Source organism: Nyctereutes procyonoides, unplaced genomic scaffold (assembly GCF_905146905.1).
Source record: "Nyctereutes procyonoides isolate TBG_1078 unplaced genomic scaffold, NYPRO_anot_genome, whole genome shotgun sequence".
NCBI lineage: Eukaryota > Metazoa > Chordata > Mammalia > Carnivora > Canidae > Nyctereutes > Nyctereutes procyonoides.
The window spans coordinates 69,323,790-69,342,769 of NW_026575126.1; the positions used below are offsets into that span (position 1 = coordinate 69,323,790).

General features: G+C 56.0%; 1 protein-coding gene across 1 annotated transcript; it reads right to left on the bottom strand.

Annotated features, from left to right (window-relative positions):
* Positions 1–746: 746 nt before the first annotated feature.
* Positions 747–18,406, bottom strand: EPHB4 (EPH receptor B4). Its single transcript, XM_055340994.1, has 17 exons — positions 17,897–18,406; positions 15,050–15,120; positions 14,564–14,851; positions 13,251–13,647; positions 11,604–11,759; positions 11,083–11,415; positions 10,668–10,792; positions 10,136–10,301; positions 8,956–9,058; positions 8,672–8,736; positions 8,445–8,558; positions 8,100–8,347; positions 4,377–4,592; positions 3,922–4,071; positions 3,328–3,521; positions 2,970–3,125; positions 747–1,823 (listed from the first exon to the last, which is right to left on the bottom strand). Exons 1-17 carry the CDS (start codon positions 17,946–17,948, stop codon positions 1,694–1,696), a joined length of 2,964 nt encoding a protein of 987 aa, XP_055196969.1. The 5' UTR covers positions 17,949–18,406; the 3' UTR covers positions 747–1,693.
* Between the last annotated feature and the right edge of the window lie 574 nt (positions 18,407–18,980).

An 18,980-nucleotide genomic window follows, 5' to 3' on the forward strand; every position in this document is an offset into this window, starting at 1 on the left:
TGACCCCTGCAGGTGACCCTGGTGTGGGCAGACCAGGAGGGAAGGAACAGAAGACAGGAACAAAGACTCAAAGGGGCTTGACCCCATTGCTGTCTTCCTGTTTGGGAGCAGACACTCAGGTAGTTTCCCTTCCCCTTCCCAAGAGGCTGGGAGAACTTGCCTGGGCAGCACCTTGAAAGGGAGAATTGTCTTCCCGACTAGGCCCAGCCCAGTGTGTGTACCCGTGGGGGGTCCACATCCTTCACTACAGCTTTCTGCCCCTCCCCCACAGCCCATGCAGACTCTTCCCATTGCCTCCAAAACCAACCCTAGCTGTCAACATCTGGCCTACATCTGGCCCCTTCATCTGAGGGAACCCCTCCACCCCAGCCGATGCCCCCTCTGATGCCCCCTTCTTCCATGTCAAGGGGCTGCAGGGCGGGGCTATAAGCTCAAAGCTTCCCTAGTCCCCCATGGCCCCCTACCAGGGCTGGGGAACCAGGACAGGGGAGGGAGAGAGAGCCCCACCCCGGAGGTGCCCCGGGCTCTTGGCAGAGCCATCTGGAGCCGTTAGAAGCAGCTGCCAATGACTCATCTCCCACTGCCCCCACCCCACCCCCTCAAACACACCCTGGGGCCGGGAAGCAAGCCCGCAGCCCCCCACAGCCCTGTCTCCAGACCTCCAACCACTCCCCCATACCCAGGTCCTGCTCTCGGCAGAAACCTAGTCGGTCCCCCACTCCCAAATGCCCCCAGGACTGCAAAGCTTCCCATTTTCTTTTATTTATACAAAAAAAAATTGTTTTAAATATAATTTAAGAACCCCTCCAAGCACCGGTGTCTGTCTCTAGTTTCTACCACCACCTCCCCCCCCACTCCCCCTCATGGACACAGCGCGAGGGTACTTGGGGGCAGGAATGTGTCTGAGAGCTGTGGTGTGAGCAAGGCACTGTTCTGGAAACAGACACGATGAGTTCCTGTTTCACCCTCGGCAAAGGAGACAATAATGAAACAGGCCCCCCCAACACAGAAAGTTATGACAAAGACAGCAGAAAAACAAACAACAAAAAACAACAAAAAAGGAGTTGGGGCAGGAAGAATAAGACAGAAACAAAAAATAAAACAAAAACCTTCAATATGAAGGCAGCAGATGGGGGAGGGGGCATTTACAAGGGGAAACTGAGTTCGGGAAGACAGCAGCAAGGTTGGGACATCCAGGTCCAATGATTTGGTCCCTGGGCCACGACGCCCCTTCCCGCCTCCCGCCACAGCGCGACCGCTCCGCTCCTGAGCTCACAGGCTGGTCACCCTCTTCTCTTTGGTCTGCAGGGCAGTGCATTGGCCCTTCATGGTGAGGGGGGCACGTGAGGCCCTAGCTGGGGATCAGAGGGAGGCTGCGGGAATCGTGCCGACCATCCCGGGGAAGCTGCAGATTACAGGCGCTTCCTCTCTGGTCACACCCAGTCCCGAGAGACCAGCTTCCCGCCTGGGGGGGCATGTGATTCCTTCGCTCCTACGGCAGAATCCCCAAATCCTGCCTCTCAAAATTGCCAGCTCCCCACCCCCACGGGTTCAAAGTGCAATCCAACGGGGCCCAGGTAAAGAGGCCCCTTGGGTCCCCATCCGACTCTGCCCCAGGAAGAAGGGGAGCTGTGTCCCCAAGCTGCGAGTGCCCGCCGCTCTGGAGCAGTGGGGCCAGGCAATCAGGTGCAGGTCAGTACTGGGGGGCTGGTGCTCCCGACCCGCCTGGGGCTCCAGGCTTGGCCTGGGACTTCATGTGCTGGACGCTGGCCAGGATTTTCTTCTGGTGTCCCGCCAGAGTGACTCCAATTCGGAGCAGGTCCCTAGGGAAAAAGGGAGAGCTAGGTGAGGCCACAGGGCTCCTGGGGAGGCTCTTAGCTCCAGACACCAGACCCCGCCTCAGGACCGTCAGCCAATCAGAGGGCCAGCAGGGGAGGGGCACACGTCATTAGTTGCCAACAGGGGCGGGCAGTTTCCAGAGGCTTTAGGAGCAGGAGGCTGACAGTCCTTCTGCGCAGCCGCAGTAGAGGGTGGGGCTAGGTATCCGAGCCTGGCTGGCCAGAGGTGGGAGGTGGGGGGCTGCCGCTTGGGGCTCCAGCAAGGATTAGGGAAAGGCAGAGAAATCAGCGAGGAGGAACGAATGAGAGAAAAGCGCACAAAATGAGGTTGGGGGAAGGGGCTGCACAGATTGCTCTAGAGGAGAAAGAAGTCAGAAGGAAAAGGCCTGAGAGAGGAAGAGCGGGTGGGGAGGAAGGGGCGGGTGGAGGGAAAATGAGCAGGGGAGCAGCGGCCACCCCCCACCCCCATCCTGAGGCCTGGAGCCTGAGATAAGGGAAAAAGGCAACGGTGGGAAATGGAGAGTAAGGACCAGTGTCAGGGCGTTGCTGGAACAAGGGAGGGAGCAGGGGGCCCGTGACCTACCCAGTGGGGGGGGGGGCAGGGGGGACGCCTCCCACTCTCTGGTTCCAGATTTCTCTTCCTTCCATGTGTTATTCAAACCTGGGCTGAGAAGACAGCCTGGGCGGGACATGGGAAGGCAGAAACGTAGAAAACCAGAAAGGCCAAAGAGGCAAACACAGTGTTTGGGAGGCATTGGAACCATAAAACCATTTAATATTAAAGTTGGAAATGATCTCTGAAACCTAATCCAACCTTCTCCTTTTATGGGTGGGAAAACAGCCAGAGTTGACACTTTGTTAATGTGAGAGCAGAGTCTGGAATGTAGATAGATGCACCAAGATAAATACCCATGGCAGGACAGGAGCAGGATGGCCCAGGGGTGAGGTAGGCACTGCTGGCCCGGAAGATCCCCTGGGCTCTCAGCCCCCAGGGGCTGTTACTTTAGGGGTGCTCTCAATAACAGAATTGGCACCAGGAGGTGCCCTCAAAGGTTCCTGCTAAACTCGCCAGCCTGATTCTGGTCCCCAGGTACCCCTTAGACTGCTTGGCTTTCAACCACCATGACTTACTCAGCAGAGATCTGGCTGACCAGTTCGAAGGAGCCAAAGCCAGCAGCTGCAAAACTTTCTTCGTATCGTCCCATCTTGATGGCTCGAAGCCACTCACCCACGGAGCCAAAAGCTGAGTAGTGAGGCTGCCGCTGATCCAGGAGTGGGTGTGAGGCCCTGTAAGGCAAGGATGGAGAAGGGTGCACTGAATTCCTAGGCTACGTCAAGGTGGGGACTTTGCACCCAGACTTGGAGCAGTGGACAGGGACAATGAACAAGCCCACATAACGCCAGAGGGCTGGATACTTCTGAGGGGGAAGGAGGGGTTCTCGAGTGATGGCAGAGTGCAGGAAGGAGGCCCACCCTCCGGGGTCCTCACCCGCCATTCTCCCTGGCCACAATTTTGAGACTGGCCGGGTTCCGGATCATCTTGTCAAGGGCGCTGACCACCTGGGGGAAGCGGGGACGTGCATTCCGGTCCTTCTGCCAACAGTCCAGCATGAGCTGGTGCAGGGAAGTGGGGCAGTCTGGGGGCGGGGGCAGCCGGTAGTCCTGTTCAATGGCATTGATCACCTAGAATGACAGGTAGAAGCACTGGGTGAGGATCTCCCAGGGAGAACAAGAATGCCAAAGGACCCCCAGAAGATGGTGACTTAGCAGATGCTGGGAGAGGTGCCATAGACCAGAGAATGGCAGATCCAGGGTCCTCCTGGCTGGGACCAAAGCTGGCTGGGGCTTGATGCCCCAGTGGCTCTTGGGCCATGATCTAGATGGGTAACTTCCCAACCCTGCTCTCCTCCTCCGTGTCCTTCTGTGACCAGATATGCTGTATGAAAGTCTTGGATACAGAAACAACTCAATTTTGTGCCTCAAGGACCCAACAGTGATGAGCTCTCTGGGGACCCCACTCCCTACCCCATATCCCCAGCGAGAGAACGTTCAGGAAAGCTTGGTGGGACCATGGGACACTTACATCCTGATTGCTCATGTCCCAGTATGGCCGTTCTCCAAAGGACATGACCTCCCACATCACAATTCCGTAGCTCCATGCATCACTAGCAGATGTGAACTTCCGGAAGGCAATGGCCTCGGGGGCTGTCCATCGGATGGGAATCTTTCCACCCTAAAGATGGAAGAGGAAAAGGTGAGCTGAGGAACTTATTGGACCCAGGCATTCTACCCCCTGCCTTTGCCTTTTCCCCAGGTCTCCCTTCTCTCTGGAACTCAGACACGCAGCTCTTCAACTCTCTTCTTTTCCTGGACACTGGAAGTTGGGTTCCCTACCTAAGCTGACTGTCCTCTCCCTGGTCTGTGCCTATATCCTGTCCCTGAACTGGAACTACCAATCCCTCTGCCTCCCACCTTTCCAACCTTCCCTCCCCACCTGCGTCTAAGAACCCAGTTCATACTTGGGTCCCCTAGCCTCACCAGAGAGCTTGTATAGGTGGGATCAGAAGAGTTCTCCTCCAGGAACCGGGAAAGCCCAAAGTCAGACACCTTGCAGACAAGATTGCTGTTGACCAGGATGTTGCGGGCAGCCAGGTCTCGATGGACATAGCTCATTTCAGCAAGGTACCGCATGCCAGAGGCGATGCCCCGAAGCATGCCCACCAGCTGGATGACAGTGAACTGCCCATCATTGAGCTGGAGATCGGACAGGGGAGAGGGCAGTTAGGGCAGCTCACCTGCCATTCCCCTGGTCTTCCACCCCCTAAACCTTATCTGCCACTTGAAGACCCATCTCACACTCACCTGCAGGGCAGGCCTGCTGACTTCCCAGGTAAGTCCCCTGCTTTTCTCTTACCCTGAGCTCTCAGCTCTCACTGCACTAAACTGACATGACACTTAAGATTATAAGGAGGGTGGCAGCCCGGGTGGCTCAGTGGTTTAGTGCCACCTTTGGCCCGGGGCCTGATCCTGGAGACCCAGCATCAGGTCCTGCATTAGGCTCCCTGCATGGAGCCTGCTTCTCCCTCTGCCTGTGTCTCTGCCTCTCTCTCTCTCTCTCTCTCTCTGTCTCCCATGAATAAATAGTAAATAAGTAAAATCTTAAAAAAAAAAAAGATTATAAGAAGGGGCTCCTGGGTGGCTCATCGGTTAAGCATGCTTCTTGATTTCAGCTCAGGTCATGATCTCAGGGTTGTGAGATCAAGCCCCTCATCCACACTCATCACAGAGTCTGCTTAACGATTCTCTCTCCCTCTGCCTCTGCCCCTCCCCTCCACCTGGTCTTGCTCACACTTGCTCATGCTTTCTCTCTCTCTGAAGTAAATAAATAAATCTTAAAAAAGATTGTAAGGAGATTGCTTTAACATTTTCTTCTATTTAGTCTAGTACAGAGCTCTATGTCCAAGGCATACTCAACAAATGCTTTTGATCTAAGTATGTTCTTTTTATGACAGCAACAGAGTTCCGACAGTTGGAGTGTGCTCTGGGCAGTCTACAGGTGTAGATGCATTTGAACTGAACCAGAGCATCCTTGCTCAGCCCTTTTGGACCAGCTGTATGTAGCTTGCGAGACACTGAGACAGCACCAAAACCAAGACAGAAAGTTTGACCTTGACCTTTACAGAGTCTATTCTCACCAGATAAGCCAGCCAGCCAGTCACAGTGAAAGAATCCCATCTTCTTGGGGATCCCTGGGTGGCTCAGTGGTTTAGTACCTGCGTTCGGCCCAGGGCATAATCCTGGAGTCCCGGGATTGAGTCCCATATCGGGCTCCCTGCGTGGAGCCTGCTTCTCCTTCTGCCTGTGTCTCTGCCTCTCTCTCTCTGTCTCTCATGAATAAATAAATAAAATCTTAAAAAAAAAAAAAAAAGAATCCCATCTTCTGGGTTCAGCAAGCATGCAGGGACCCTTGGCAGCCATAGTGCCAGGGTCAGAGTCCAAAACCTGAATTCTGAACCTATCCTCCAAGCCTGCACCTTCTCCAGGCCTGGGATCTCACCTTGTGGAAACACCGCTGGCCAGATGCTCAGGCCAGACTCTGGAGTCTCTGTGATTCCTCTCTCTGTCACCTGCCACTTACAATCCATCAGGAGGTTTCTGTTGGACCTGCCTCCAAAACATGTCCCAAATCCAGCTACTTCTCCCCACCCAGCTGCAAACCTTACACCTCAAAGGACTGTAGGTCTTCTCACTGGCTCCTGGCTCTTGCTCCCTAACACCACCAAAAGGAGCTCCTAAAACCACCTCCCTCCAGCTGAAATCCCTCCAAAGCCTTCCCCTTGAACTTCTAATCAAATCCAAATTCCTTACTAAGGTCACGAGATTCATGTGGTCTGACCACCATGTACATCGAGATCTACCTCTGCTCCTCTGCTTGGGTTAATTTCACTGGCCTTTCTGCCATTTTTTAAAAAGATTTATTTATTTATTTATTTATTTGACAGAGAGAGCAAGTATGTGTATGAGCAGGGGGAAGGGCAGAGGGAGGACAAGCAGACTCCCCACTGCTCAGGGAGCCTGACTTGGAGCCTAATCCCAGGACCCCAAGATCATGATCTGAGCTACAGTCAGATGCTTAACTGACTGAGCCACCTAGGCCTTTCTGCTTCTTGAATATGTCGGGTTCCTGCCCACTCTGGTTCCCCTAGTGTGCTTCTCCCTCCCATCCTCTCATGGTTGGCTCTTTCCCATCTACCCAAATATTATTATTTTTTTAAGATGTTATTTATTTATTCATGAGAGACACACACAGACAGGAGAGACAGAGACAGAGAGAGACAGAGACACAGGCAGAGGGAGAAGCAGGCTCCATGCCCAGAGCCTGATAGTGGGACTCGATCCTGGGTCTCCAGGATCATGCCCTGGGCTGAAGGCAGATGCTAAACCGCTGAGCCACCTGGCTGCCCCCCAAATATCATTTCTTCTAAAATAGATCCCTTTCCCCTCCTGGGAACTGGACCTTTGTCTGATACCAATGGAACAGACTCTTATGTTGACAGTGGAAGGTCAGGCTGTTATCACAATACTCAGGGCCTGCCTTGGCAGCTCTCCTGGTAACAGCCAGGTAGCCTATCTCTGGTTGGGGTGCCATGCAAGATACACAGCATCCCTGATGTAGGCTGGCCATGGATATTTATTTTTGGACTTATTAGAACATTAGATATATCTTCCCTTAAAGGAACTAGAGAAACAAGCTAAATGACCCCACAGGGAAGAGGCTGATAAATCCAGAAGGTGAGACATTCAAGGGGATGAGGCCCAGCTTTTCAGCATGTCAGTATCACAATAAGGGACTGCCCTGGATTTTGAAGAGGCTCAAAAAAAAAAAAATAGCCACAGGGTGCAATGTTTGATGGTGAACTGGACCCCAGTTTGGAGAAACCAGGAGAAGAGCTGTGTGGGGGGACAACTAGGGAAATGGGAATGTTAACTGGGTATTGGATGATCCCAAGGAAGCATCATAATTCTGTTAAGTGTAATGCTATTTTGCTCTGTAGGAAGATGTTTTGCTTTTTTAAAAAGGATGTAAAGTTAAAAAATAAAATAGTATTGAGTAAAACCTGTTTAAGTGACAAAAATAAAGTAAGCTCTTCCCCATCATCTCTAGTCACTTCTCCAAAGTATTTGTTTTTTATTGTTTTTTTTCTTAAAGATTTTATTTATTTATTCATGACAGAGAGAGAGAGAGAGAGAGAGAGAGAGAGAGAGAGAGAGGCAGGGACACAGGCAGAGGGAAAAGCAGGCTCCATGCAGGGAGCCTGATGTGGGACTCAATCCCAGGTCTCCAGGATCAGGCCCTGGGTTGAAAGCAGGGCTAAACCACTGAGCCACCAGGGCTGCCCTGTTTTTTAAAAGCTTGTTTGTCTCCACCACACTGTCAAGTGCAGAGATGTTCATGGCTTTATTCCCAAGACCTAGGACAATGGCTGAGGCACCAGATGGTGCTCAGGAAGTATTTGTCAAGAGGACAAATGACCACCCCTCCAAATCCCGGGTCTGCTGGCCCCACAGACAGGCCTTTTCCACTCAGAGACACAGGAAAGGCCAGTCCTGGGAACTCAAGCTGTCCTGGGAACTCCCTCCAGGGAGAACAAAGGGCATTGGGGGTATGATGTGCACCCTACCACCTGTCCTGATTCTGAGCTCCTTGGCTGTGCTGGGGGAATATGGGAGGACCCAGAAGGCTAGGAGCCGGGGGCTTACCCGCAGGAAGGAGTCCAGAGCGCCATTCTCCATGAACTCGGTGAGGATCATGACAGGCACGCTGTTGGTGACCACGCCCTCCAGGCGGATGATGTTAGGATGCTCGAACTGGCCCATGATGGAAGCCTCACTCAGGAACTCCCGCCGCTGCCGCTCTGTGTAGCCCCCTTTCAGGGTCTTGATAGCCACACAGCTCTCTTTCTTCCCTGGGGCCTTGAGCCGCCCCCGGCACACCTCGCCAAACTCACCTTCAGAAAGGATGCCAAGAGTCAGCCCTGCTTCGCGCCGCGCCCCCCACCCTCCGACTCCCCAGCCCAGACCCTGGGTGTCCACCTTCCCTCTCACCTGCGCCGATCACCTCCTCAATCTTGACATAGGAAACGTCGATCTCTTTCGCAAATTCCCTCACAGCCTCATTGGGGTCTTCATAAGTGAAGGGGTCAATATAGACCTTAGTACCTGAGAAATCATGTGGGCTCCCATTAACTGAGAGGTAGCCTCCCCCTGCACTCAGATGCCCAGATTCCCACCTCTTGCCCCAGTCCCGTTTCCCTCAGGACAAGCCTACCCACCGTGCCCGATGAGGTACTGTCCATGCTTGTCCGAGTACTCAGCTTCTCTCCCGTTGCTCTGCTTCCTGTGGCCGACGGGAAAGAAACGGTAAATGGACTCAACACATCTCGAGTTCCCAGAGGGACAGGATGGGCACAGGAGGAGCGGGGGCGGGGGGGTCAGAAAAGCTTCCAAGGGGAAATAAGTATTCTGAGGGCACGGAAGGAGGCTTCCCTGGAGCAAGAGGGTAGTTGGTCATCTACATGGGCCTCCCCACGGGCCTCCAGGTGCCCAGAGTCCTTACCTGAGGCAGAGAACAGCAATGACAATGACCACCAGGACCAGCACCACACCCACGACGGCTGTGCCCGCGATCAGGGCCAGCTGCTCCCGCCAGCTCTCGTTCTCTGGGACAGAACAACCCGCGATCAGAAGCTGACGGCCCCCAGGGACCCTGCAACCAGCTGCAAGGCTTGAGGTATTGCTTTCCAGCAGCGTGGGCACCTCCGCAAGGAAGTTTCCCAGCCTTGTTACAGCCAGAGCAGGCTTGATTTTGTTCAGTTATAAATAATGGTGACCACAGAAGGTCCCAGAAGCTAAAAATGAAAAGGTCCGTAACCAAAACGTGGAAGTAACTCAGATGTCCGTCAACAGATGAAATGGACAAATGGACAAATAAAACAGGCTATTGCTATACGATGGAATATCTTCCAGCCATAAAAAGTGCTACACACCCCAAATGTGGACGAACCTGGCACATGTTGTGCCCAGTGAAGGAAGAAGCTGCAGTGTAGGACTCCATTTGTATGAAATGCCCAGAAGAGGCAAATCCATAAACACAGAAGGTAAATTTGTGTTTGCCAGGGGTGCGGGTGATTGAGGCAGTATCTTTCCTTGGATGCTGTGATATCCTAAAATTAATTGTGGCAATGGTCACACAACTCTTGACATATGAAAAACCACTCTAAATGGGTGAATTAATTGTATGGTATGTGAATCGTGCCTCAAACCATTCAAAGGTTTGAAAGTCTCTCAGCCAACAAGCATATTATAATGAATCAGTGTCACCTCCGGGCTTCCCGCATGGAGCCTGCTTCTCCCTCTGCCTGTGTCTCTGCCTCTCTCTCTGTTGTGTCTCTTGTGAATAAATAAATAAAATCTTTAAAAAAAAATAGGTGTCACCTCAGTTCATCCTTTGGAGGCTGTGAGAGAGACCTCGTGCTATTTCCAATCTGGGGAGGCGGGGTGGGGCTTAAGGGTCAGGCTTTGGCGGAGAGTCACACAGCTGGAAAGCCACTGGGCAGGTCTTCCCTCCGTGCTGCTGGTTTGGTTTCTGCAGCCTATGCTCCCCTCCACAGGCCAAAATGCCTCAGGGCTGACGGAGCACAGGAATGTGACTTCAGGGGTCCTTCGAGGGCACAGGCAAGGCCCCCTATGCAATGGAGGGGCAGTACCCTGGCCGACGCCCTGGTCCCGGGGCTCACCGTCCAGCTGGGTCTGGCTGTGGTGCTCCTGGCCAAAGGGCCCGTAGCCGGCTTCAGAGCGTGCCCGCACCTGGACCAGGTAGCTGGCTCCCCGTTTCAGTCCCCGCAGCTCTGCCCGGTTTTCCGACGTCTTCAGGAACCGCACGCTGCTGGGGCCCTCTGTGCCCTGTCCCAGAGGAGGAAGGGTTGGCCATAAGCCAGGGCTCTCTGGTTTCCATTGCTCTTCCCACCTCTCCCCCTCCCAGACCCTGTGTCCCCATCTCTGCATCGTGGTTCTGCTATGTGGCAAGTGTTTGGCTTTCGTTATAGCATTTAATCCTCACAGCAATTCTGTGGGGTCGGTATTATTACTACAACTGTTTTACATTGGGGATGTTGGACTCAGGGAGGCCAAGGGGGCTGGCCCAACGTCACACAGCTAGTACTCAGCACAGCTGAAATTCAAACACTTCTCAGATCCCTGTAATTCAGCCAGCCCCCAGAACACATCCCACGGCCCACCCCAAACCCTAGGGGCGAGTTTGGGTCTCACCTTCTCGTGATACTTGACCTCATAGTCCAGCACAGCTCCACTGGGGGCCCGGGGAACAGCCCAGGCCAGGCTCAAGCTGCTGGGCGATGACCGTGTCACCCGGATGTCGGACACTGGGGGTGGTACTGTGAGGGAGACGACCCATTAGGATATTTGCACACGGCAAGTCTGTCTTTTAACTTTCCCAGCTCTGCCTCTGTTGGCTACACTTGTCTCAGATCTCCAGCTGCTTCAAGGGCTCCCACTGACTCTCTACCCCGTCCTGAAGTCTGCACCTCTTTTTCTCTTCTGCTTGCCTCTCGCCCTGCAAGTCCTGACGTTCCATGCTTCCCAGCAACCCCACTGTCCTGCCCCTGCCTTTTTCCCTTCAGGCCATCTGCATCCCTCCCAGCTGACCACCAGCTCCCCATCTCACCCTCACGGTCAGTGGTGACATTCACAGCCTCAAATGGGACAGGTCCAGTGGCCAGAGAGGACACCCCGTTCAAGGCGGTGACCTCGAAGGTGTAGGTGAAATCTGGACGCAGCCCACGAACTGCCACCCAGGGTTCCACAAGGTCCCGGGGGCCAGGGTCAAAAGTCAGGTCTCCTCCGCAGGGTGTACAGGACCCCCCAGGGCGGCACTCCCGGCAGCGCAGAGCATAGGTGAGATCCTCTCGGCCCCCGGACTCCAGGGGGGCACTCCACTCCAGGCGCAGGGAGGAGCCATTCAGGCGGGGAACCACACTTCTGGGAGCAGAGGGTGGCGCTGTGGGACACCAGGGAGGCAGAGGCTGACTCAAGCATCAGGGAAGCACCTCAAGGTACACAGGTATCCTCACTGGCTTCTTATCTTGGCTGGGCATCAGCAGGCCAGGGCCAATAGGAGGAAGGCTGGGGAGGCTGGGGGCTATGGTAGGTGTCCACCCGCCACCTCAGGGGTCACTGGTCACTTACTGGTACAGGGTGCTCCCCGGAAATCTGTGCGGGCCCTGAAGTACCCAATGCGGCATTGGCACATGGGTGAGCCGATGGTGTTGGAGTGGCTGTTGGCTGGACACGGCTGACAGGACCCCTCCCCGGACAAGGGCTTGAAAGTGCCTTGGGCACAGGCTGAAAGAGAGACAATGATTATCGAAAACATTCAGCTGCTCTTAAGGGTGCATGGAGTGCAAAGTGGGGTACAGGGAGGGAAGAACTCAAAAACCTAACATCTAAGAGAAGAAGGAGACCCTCCCTACAAATCAGGGATTTGAAGCTTTGTTGACCTCAACACTACCACCCGGCCACTGCCACACCCTGTGGCTGCCAGGTGAAACCAAGAGGTCCCTGCTCAGATCTATGTTGTTAAATGCACACCACAGGGTACCTGGGTGGCTCAGTCAGTTGAGCATCTTGACTTCAGCTCAGGTCATGATCTTGGGGTCCTGGTATCGAGCAAGGAGCCTGTTTCTCCTTCTACCCCTGCCCCTCCCCCTGCTTGTGCAAGCATGCTCTCTCTCTCTCTCTCTCATATAAATAAATAGAGTATTCAAAAAAGGGATGCCTGGGTGGCCCGGCGGTTAAACATCTGCCTTTGTTGAGTGTCTGCCTTCGGCTCAGGGCACGATTCTGGGTCTAGGGATCGAGTCCCCCATCGGGCTCCCTGCAGAAAGCCTGCTTCTCCCTCTGTGTCTCTATGTCTTTCATGAATAAATAAATAAAATCTTAAAAAAAAAAAAAAGAAATGCAATGACCAAAAACATGAAGAAAACAAGTTCGTGCCTTAGGAGTACATGTGTTTCTTTATTTACAAGATAGAGCAGCCCCTGTAATCCTAAAGTCATGATAAGCAAAAAAATGGCATTTGGACATTCTTGCCTAATTTTTAACAGGCTGAGAAAACAGCCATGATTGGAAGGATGTGCAAGTCTCAGTCCTACTGTGAACCGTTGGCCTCTATCACTGTCATTCCACATGCAAGGCCAATTTCAGGTGGAGGTGAGTGACAATTAGGTCATTTTTTTTTCTCTACCCAAGTTCCTAGATCCCTTACTTTCTATCTACAAAACCCAGGTTCTGAATGCCTGCTCTAGAGAAACAGCTAAGTGAGAATTCAGTATCAGTAAGTTAGAGGAAACCCATAATGTTGGGCAGCCTGGGTGGCTCAGCGGTTTAGCACTGCTTTCAGCTCAGGGCCTGATCCTGAAAACCCAGGATCGAGTCCCACGTCAGGCTCCCGCATGGAGCCTGCTTCTCCCTCTGCCTCTCTCTCTCTCTCTCTGTGTCTCTCATGAATAAATAAATAAAATCTTAAAAAAAAAAAAGAATCCCATAATGAGCAAGAAATAGAGACTATAGATGCCTTTGCCCTCAAAGTCCAACAAGGTCCCCCCATGCTGAGGACACCCTTGCATCCCTCATACAGAAAGATGTGAAACATAATGAGGAGAAAGAGGGTGGAAGAGCTCAGACCTATGCTGGGGCTCTGAAACGGGCGCTCTGAGTGCCCTTGAGAATGAACAATGTTCAAAATGGAAATTCGATTGAATCCAAGAGTGAGGGTACAGGACCCTGCCCACACGGATGTGCGGCAAGCTTTACGGAAAAGACACCAGCCCTTACCTCGGCACCTGGTATTCCCCTCTGCGGCCTCGAAGCCAGCAGCACAGCTGCAGCCCGTGACCGGCTGCTCAGCCCACTGGCCATCCTCCCGGCAGTAGAGGCTGGGGCTGGGGCCAGGAGTGGGGACGGCGTCGGCCACACAGCTCCCTGCCACAGGCACCACAAGCTCCCGAGGCACCGTCTCCGGGAAGTATGTGAGGTTCACAGTCAGTTGGGAGCACTTTTTATAGAAGAGGTGCAGGGAGAGCAGGGCCATGCAGGCACCCTGGTCCTGGAAGGCCAGGTAGAAGCCAGCCTTGGTGAGTGGGCCCAGACGCAGCGTCTTGATGTTCACCTTCCCTGTTGCCTCAGCCCCAGGGCGCTTCCGGGTCAGGTGCTCAGCAGCCACGGTGTCCACCTGCCAGGTGAGGAAAGAGACTCATTGCAGCTGTCCTCCACTCTCCAAAGACCCGGTAGGTGGGCTATTCTCGTCTTCCCAGCTCACCCTGTCCATGATCACCTCAGTTCCTGTTCCAGAGCCATTTTGCTACCTTTCCCAGCATGCCCTAACATTACCCATTGACGCTTACTGAGGTCCTATGATGTGTCCAGCCTCCATCCTGTACTCCCTTTCTGTTCACTCATCCTACAGACATTTATCAACACCTACTCTGAGCCGGGCCCTGGGCTTGGAGCCAAGGAAACCAAAATGAAGGTAATAGGTGTTAAAAGCATGATAAGATCTATGACAGGTGGGACGCCTGGGTGGCTCAGCAGTTAAACATCTGCCTTTGGCTCAGAGTGTGATCCTGGAGCCCCGGGATCGAGTCCCACATCGGGCTCCCTGCATGGAGCCTGCTTCTCCCTCTGCCTGAGTCTCTGCCTCTCTCTCTGTGTGTGTGTGTGTCTCCCATGAATAAATAAATAAAATCTTTGAAAAGGAAAAAAAAAAGATCTATGACAGGTAAAGTGCCTATGACAGGGCAGGCACCATAGCAGAGGCATCCCAGGGGAGCTGAAGCTTCTGAGACAAGTAGGAACTGGGTAGAAGGAACAGAAAGGAGGCATTAGCAGATGCATAGAAGGTCTCTTTATGAAAGGCAACGTGTACTCGGAGAATGTGGGACGTGGCAGAGGGTGGCCTCGACAACCTCCCTGGGGGCCAGGGTGGCAGCTCAACCCCACATAGTAGACCACGTTCTTCCCTCCCCGGACTGGAGCCTCCTGCTTCCAGGCCCCAGTGCCCCGGCCCAGGACCCTGGAAGCTCACCTGAGACTACAGACCCAGCCCAGCCCCACGCTGGCCCACCGCTGCACCCCATGTGCCCATGTACCTTGATATAGGGGTTCTCCATCCAGGCTGGTGTGAAGGCTGTGGCCGTGTCAGCATCACTCTCGAAGTAGAAGACGGTGAAGGTCTCCTTGCAGGAGCGGCCAGCCCGCGTCAGGGAGAGGCACTCAAGCATGGTGAAGCGGAGTGTGGCGTACACGTGGACAGCTCCACGGCGCGGGACCCAGCCAGTGCGCAGCCAGTGGGCCAGACCTGGTGCCCGTTGCACATCACACACCTCGTAGGTCCGAACGCTGTGCTGCTCCTCATCCAGGCCGCTCAGCTCCTCCCACTGTGGGGAGCAGGGGGTCAGTTTATGGAGGGGAGGTCCGTGGGAGGTTGGCTGTGCTAGACGGAGGGGACCTCTGAGAGCAAAAGGGCTCAGAGAACATCTGTTCCAGCTGATGGTATGCACAGTGGGCCAGCATGGACACTCCTTGTCCCTCCTCCCTCATCCCTCCAAGTCCCGGCCCCTGGGCCCAGCTGTTACCTGCCCATCCACCTGAGGGAACGTGACCCACTTCAGATCGGCAGTTTCCAACTTTGTGTTCAATAGGGTCTCTAAGACAGACAGACAAATGAACAGATGGATAGTCAGCACTGGATGAGAGACGTCGGGAAGACTAAATCCCTGGGAATTGCCTGAGACAGGTGGGTCCTCTTGGCTCCAAGCTGGTGCAACTGGGGCCAGGTGAGTGGAGAGAGGAACAGGGGAGCAAGCCCTGCCCTCTGCTGCTCCCCCTTCTCAGCTTTTTTTCTGAGTGCCAACCCCACCTCTAACAGCTGGCAGGCACCCAGCTACCCTCTCAGGACTCCGAGATCTAGGCCTCTGAGAACTGCTGGTCCCTGAGAAGAGGAGAAGATCCAAGCAGCTCAGGCAGGGTTGAACTAGACCCTGGACCTGGCATGACCTGAGAAGGGCAAAGACCTGTAGGCACGGGGATACCCCTCCTTACAGGGCCAGCCTCGTGGCCAACCCATGGTCCCTTCCCTATATTCAAAGCAGCTGCCTCCTTCCCCCCAACTCCACCCCTCTTTTCTGGGCCCACACCCCCTTTTTGGACCAAACCCTCCAGGCCTTCAGATCCTGGAGGGTGGTACTGAGCTCATAAGGTCCAGCCCTACTCCCCCCACGCCCCTCCCCCGCCCCCTGCCCCGCCCCCCCCAAGAGCTCACTGCTGTCAGAGGAGGAAGTGCTAGAGGCCAGGACGCTTGGGTTCCCGCCCTGGCCCCTGCCTGCAGAGGCCTCACATCTGGATTTAGTTATGAGAAGGAGAAAGGGAGGAGATTTTAGGGGTGTATGGAGGGGTGAACACACCTGGCTCGGCCTGGGTCTCATGGGAGGGGTGTAGGGGGGAGGGAGGGTGAGGCTCTGGCGGAAAGGGGGGATTAGGAGAAACATCACAGGCCCTGGCAGTGCAGGGTGGAGGGAGGGCAGGGGAATCCCCAGGGAGGCCCGTGCCATGTGGGGGACCCCCAGCAGATCCAGCAGCACACCTGGGAGCAGGTCCTCCCCACGTTCCTCCCCCCGTTCCTCCCCCCTAGGGCTCCTGCTCCGTGGGGGCTGTGGGAGAGGAGGGAAGGGAAGGTGGGTGGGTGGGGCAGGCAGCCTCCTCCCAGGGACCAAATGATGTCCACCGGAGGGCAAGGGGTCAGGCAGGACCCCCAGCCAGCCTCAGATGAGGCCTGGTTCCCCCGAGGGGGGGGTGGTAGGAGCCAGCCCAGCATGCTGGGGACAGGATGCCCGGGTTCTGGGAAGGGGTGGCTAGAGGCTGCCGTCTCCACCCTCCATTGTTCCAGCCAGGATAGTGTTTTCCTGTCTCCAATTTACACACTGTCTGTTTCAGGGCTGTCCTCAAGCTCTGAGAGCCTCACTTTCTCTCCGGCTCAGAGACCCTGGTCTGATCTGTCACTTGTCTTGCCTCTCACCTCTCTCCCCTGCCCTCTGTCCACCTCCCTTTCAGAGTGTTGCTGTCCCTTCTCTGTTTTCTATCTCCCGCCTGCCACCTCCCTGGGGGCACGTGGCCCCGGGCAGGTGACTTAACGCCTCGTTAAGCCTCAGTTTCCCCATCTGTAAAATGGGGGCAACAGTCCCTCTCCCACTGCCAAGCTGTTAGGAAGGTGAAGAAAATGTAATGGGCTTAGCACTGGCCTCGGGCTTGGGAAGCACTTAAGTGTCAGCATGGAAGCATTCGCCTTTCTCCTTCACCTTTTTTTCCTCTTTTCACCACACTTCGCCCTGGGGAACTGGGGGGGGGGCTCTCCCTACTTTGCCTTTCTTCTTCCCTTCTTTCTCAGAGCTGGGCAAGGGTCCCCTCTCCCCATCTCCAGCCTTTGATCCTCGGCCCAGAGCAGCACAGCCCAGGCTGGGGGAGATGGGTTTCTAACTGCTTTTGATTCCTCCTCCTCAGCAGACCCCCACGACCCCCCCCACCCCTTTGATACTAGGCAGTGAAGAGGGGAAGGAGGCAGCTCACTGAAAAGGAGATTAGGGCCTTATGAGAAGGGTTTACAGGGCTCTTGGCTCCCCCCTCCAGGGGGGTGAGGGGAGGGAAGAGACTTACAGGGGAAGAAACATTTGGGGTGCGGGGGAGGGTATACAGAAAAATCAGAAATTTAGAGAGATTGGCAGTTAGGCTAAGTTCAGGTGCCATGGGGACTGTGAAGATCAGTTTCTGCTGGCCTGTAGGGGTGCAGAAAGGGACTTGGGCAGGACTTGGGCAGGACTGGTGCCGGACTGGGGTCTAGACAGCATTTAAAAGGCCAGGGTGCAGCCTGGGGAAACCAGGGAGGGGGGGCCTCATTCCAGCAGAGACAGTGGCTCTGGGAGAAATCCCGGCGTTTGGAGAGTGAGTGCAGACGGTGGCCGTCCTGCCAGAGGCGCGGAGAACTGCAGGATCAAGGTGTGAACGCTGAGGAATAGGGGGTGGGGGCAGTTTTCTGGCCTAGCACAAAGTTCTGCCTTGTCTGCAGCAAATCCCAGAAACGTTGCCTCATGTTTAGCAGAAGTGGGAAAAGGGACAGAAACTTTGGAAGATACTGGAGTAGGGGAGAAAGGAAAGGCTGCAAAAGGCGTGCGGAATCAGGGTGAAGAGTCTGGGAAGCTGGGGCAGAGGCACGTCCCGGGACGGAGCTCCACTTCTTCTCTTTCCCAAACAAAAGAAACCTCCACTCCCCGCTGGGCCGCCTCCTCCCCGCCCCCCGCCCGGGCCAGCACTATTGGTCCGAAGTGTTCGGGGTTGGGGTACCGGGGTAAGAGCAGAGTGGCCAGCCCCTTCACTCCGAGGCCCAACTTTGGGGGCCCCTGGAGTGCCGGGGTGCCCCCTGGGAAACTCACCTTCCAGAGCCGCGGCGAGCGAAGCCCAGCAAAGCAGAGCCCGGAGCTCCATGGCGCCGGCTCTCTCGGGTTGGATCCGATCCGAGCTTGGGGGGCACTAGCCCCCCCAGGTCTGGACCCCCCCCGAGAGTGCAGACACCAACTCCCCGCGTGGGACTCCCAGTCCGGGCCCTCAACGCGGGCCCATGCGGGCGCCCAGGTGTGGCCCCGCGTCCCCGCCGCGCGCGCGGGCGGGCGGGGGGCGTCTTCGCACTGGCTGCTCGGAGCGGACGCAGAGCGGGACGTGCCTGGAGTCTGGGTCCCTCCGGGGCCTCGGGGTCCCGCCCCGGCTGGCTGGGGGTGGGCCGGCCGCTCGCGGTCTCCCCCCCTCCCAGGAGTGGTGCTGCTCGCGCCGCCGGGCCGAGGACGCTCCGCGCCGGCCAGGAGGATGGGAGCCGAGCGGGGACGGAGCGGGAGGGAGGGAGACTGCGGCGCGGGGCCGGGCGGGCCGGGGCTGGGCCGGGTTGGGACTGGGCCGGGCGGCGCCTGGCCGGGGAGGGAGGGGAGCGGGGGGCGGGGGAGCTCCCCTCCTCCCCCAGCCGGGGCTCGGCGTGGGGGCCCGGGCGCGCTGATTGGAGCGCGCGCTGCTGAATAATTCATGAGGGAAGCGGAGCGGGGCGCCGAGCTGGGCAGGTCGGGAAGTTGGGAGAAAGTTTGGAGAAGGGGGAGGGGCGGCGGGCGCGGAGCCCGGGGACCGCCCGGACGTGCAGCGTGGCCGTGCGCCGTGACGGGGACCGCGCGTGTCGGGGCCGGGGCCCGGGGACCCCCGGGGCAGGTCCGGGCCCAGCACGCGGCAGGCAGCCGAGAAGCACATCCAGCAGCCCTGAGGGCCTCCCGGACGTGCGCGCAAATGTACACCGCACGCTCGAAGCCCGCTCCAACCTTCCTGCGGACTTCGGATTCGACTTCTGGATGCGCCCAGCGCCACCCTTGACGCAGGGGACCACGTTTGGGGGAAGCTTTTGAGGATGGAGGGTGGCGCATTGGGCCTCCAGGCAGCGACCCTAGCTTAGATGATCCTGGAGCGAACGTCACACAGTCATTC